At 34.3% G+C, this 2,500-nt stretch overlaps 1 protein-coding gene across 1 annotated transcript in view; it reads right to left on the minus strand.

Annotated features, from left to right (window-relative positions):
* Window positions 1-937: 937 nt before the first annotated feature.
* The window catches only part of LOC125024780 (zinc finger protein 189-like), a 27,031-nt gene continuing 25,468 nt past the window's right edge, over window positions 938-2,500 (minus strand). Inside the window, exon 3 of the mRNA XM_047612542.1 lies at window positions 938-2,207. Coding sequence (XP_047468498.1) covers window positions 1,463-2,207 — 745 coding nt within the window. The 3' untranslated portion in view covers window positions 938-1,462. The remainder of the gene's footprint in view (window positions 2,208-2,500) is intronic.

Here is a 2,500-nt window from a genome sequence, read left to right on the forward strand (position 1 = left end):
TAATCACTCTTATTGATATTATGATTATTAAATTGTTATCGAAATATCAATATCATCAAAGACAATAAAATAACAGAGGCGAATCTTTCTAAAAATGAAAGAAGAGGGTAAACAGAGCGAGATAGGTAAGACTAATAGCTGCCTCCTTGGTGACTAAGCACTTGCAGAGCCATCTATGTGTAATGACATTATATAATACTTTTATTACAGTGGGCATGGCATTGTGGTCTTGCCACCCACGCTCACCTGGTTAAGTGGTTCTATTTTTACAATAATACATAACAATTATAGTGTAAACATAATGATAACAGTAATATATACAAACACCCATAAACTATAAAAATCAAAAATATATAACACACACAATAAATACATGGAAAAAAATACAACAATAATCAATATTGGGCGTTACAGAGCTTAACAGTCTAGTAAGTGAAGAAGGACACTGAATTGGTTAGAGTTCAATTCTGTCTTGACATTATTTATGTCACTCTGATATCATAGAGTCTGATTCCTTGTTGACCTTTTTGAAATGGTTTAATCCCCTAGATTAAGTTTATTTTCATTTCCAATAACAAAAACACTGTTGAAAAGTTCATAAAAGACTGCATTGCAGCTTTCATATATATATATGAATATATATATATGTATATACTGTATATATATATACAAATTTATATATGTATATGTATAAAGATAAATATGCATATCCCTACATACATATGTATAGATATAGATTTACATATGCATCACACACACACGTGTATTTATATACATATATATGTATATACACACACATATACTGTATACATATATATATAAATTCATATATATGTATGTATATACATACATGGATGGTGAAAACACTACCGTATTGATACTATGGTAGAAAAGCCCACAATGTAAAACTAGTTTTACATTGTCGGTTTTTCTACCATATACATACATCTATGTATATACAGATTTGCATATAAATGTACATAATACATACTTATATATGTATGTATATATGTATATATATTTTATATATATACACACACAAAAGTGGATGAGCAGCTTCCTCGAATGCTATGAGCAGTAGTAGCTTTCTGTGAAGAATTAAATACAAGTCAAAATGCAGACATTTTTTTTTTTTTTATGACAAGAACTACACATTAAGAATCCCGTATGCAACAAAAATCGGGAATAGATATCCTCCTAAATTTAGGCCAAAATTTTCTCCCATTAAAACGTCAAGCAGTGTGTTCCTTTTGGACGAAATGTCATGCTGTTTAATGTAGATTCGCGTTTCCCATAGGATGTCTTCTCTAAGTGAAAGCATATATATATATATTTAGACCTTATAGTTAGCTTGTGCCCTTTATGTACAATATATAGACCAGAGGTTATTGCAAGTCTCACAGCAGTTTGGATACTCTTTTGTATGTACTCGCATGAGAGGCATTAGTGGTTATATAAGGTATCATTTCATATAAGGCTTCTCTTTTGTGTGTATTCTCATGTGCCTCACCATGATCTGTTTCTGTGAAAACGCCTTGCTGCAAATCTCACAGCTGTATGGCTTCTCCTTTGTATGCACTCTCATATGGCTCACTATACTAGTTTTATGCGAGAAGGCCTTGCTGCATATCTCACAGCTGTACGGCTTCTCCTTTGTATGCACTCGCATGTGCCTTACAAGCGTATTCTCGGAGAAAGCCTTCTTGCATATCTCACAGCTGTAGGGTTTCTCCTTTGTATGTACCCTCATGTGCCGTATAAGCGTACACTTCTCCGTGAAAGCCTTGCCGCAGATCTCACAGCCGTACGGCTTCTCCTTCGTATGGACTCTCATGTGCCTCACCAGATGGCTCTTCACCGAGAACGTCTTGTGGCAAATCTCGCAACGGTAAGCCTTCTCCTTCTCCACGAAAGGCAACCCCTTCGCGTCGCCGCCCTCCCGACCCGAGCCACGCCTTCCCTTCGCGTCGCCGCCCTCCCGACCCGAGCCACGCCTTCCCCTCGCCTCCTGCCTCGCCTCCTGAAGGTCGCGGAGGAAACGGCCCTCGCGCTTCACCCTCGCGTCGCTCAGGGCGTCCCCGACCTCGTAATCAAAGGGTTCTTCCTTGATTTCCAGACACGTCTCCTCGGTGACGTGGTCGTTGGGCTCCTCCTTGATACGGACTCCCGCGAGGGGGTCGTCGGCCGTCGGGGAATTCATTCTCACTCTGGAAAAAAAAAAAATATAAAAAATAAATAAATAAATAAATATAAATAAATATAAATAAATATAAATAAAATATATAAATAAATATAAATAAATATAAATAAATATAATTAAAAATATAAATAAATATAAATAAATATAAATAAATATGAATAAAAAATATAAATAAATATAAATAAATATGAAAAAAATTATAATAATATAAATAAATATGAATAAAAATATAAATAAATATAATAATTTTAATGTAAATAAATATAAATAAATAATACAAATAAATATAAAAATAAATAA

This window comes from Penaeus chinensis, unplaced genomic scaffold, assembly GCF_019202785.1.
Source record: "Penaeus chinensis breed Huanghai No. 1 unplaced genomic scaffold, ASM1920278v2 CTG_4712, whole genome shotgun sequence".
In the NCBI taxonomy this organism is placed as follows: Eukaryota; Metazoa; Arthropoda; class Malacostraca; order Decapoda; family Penaeidae; genus Penaeus; species Penaeus chinensis.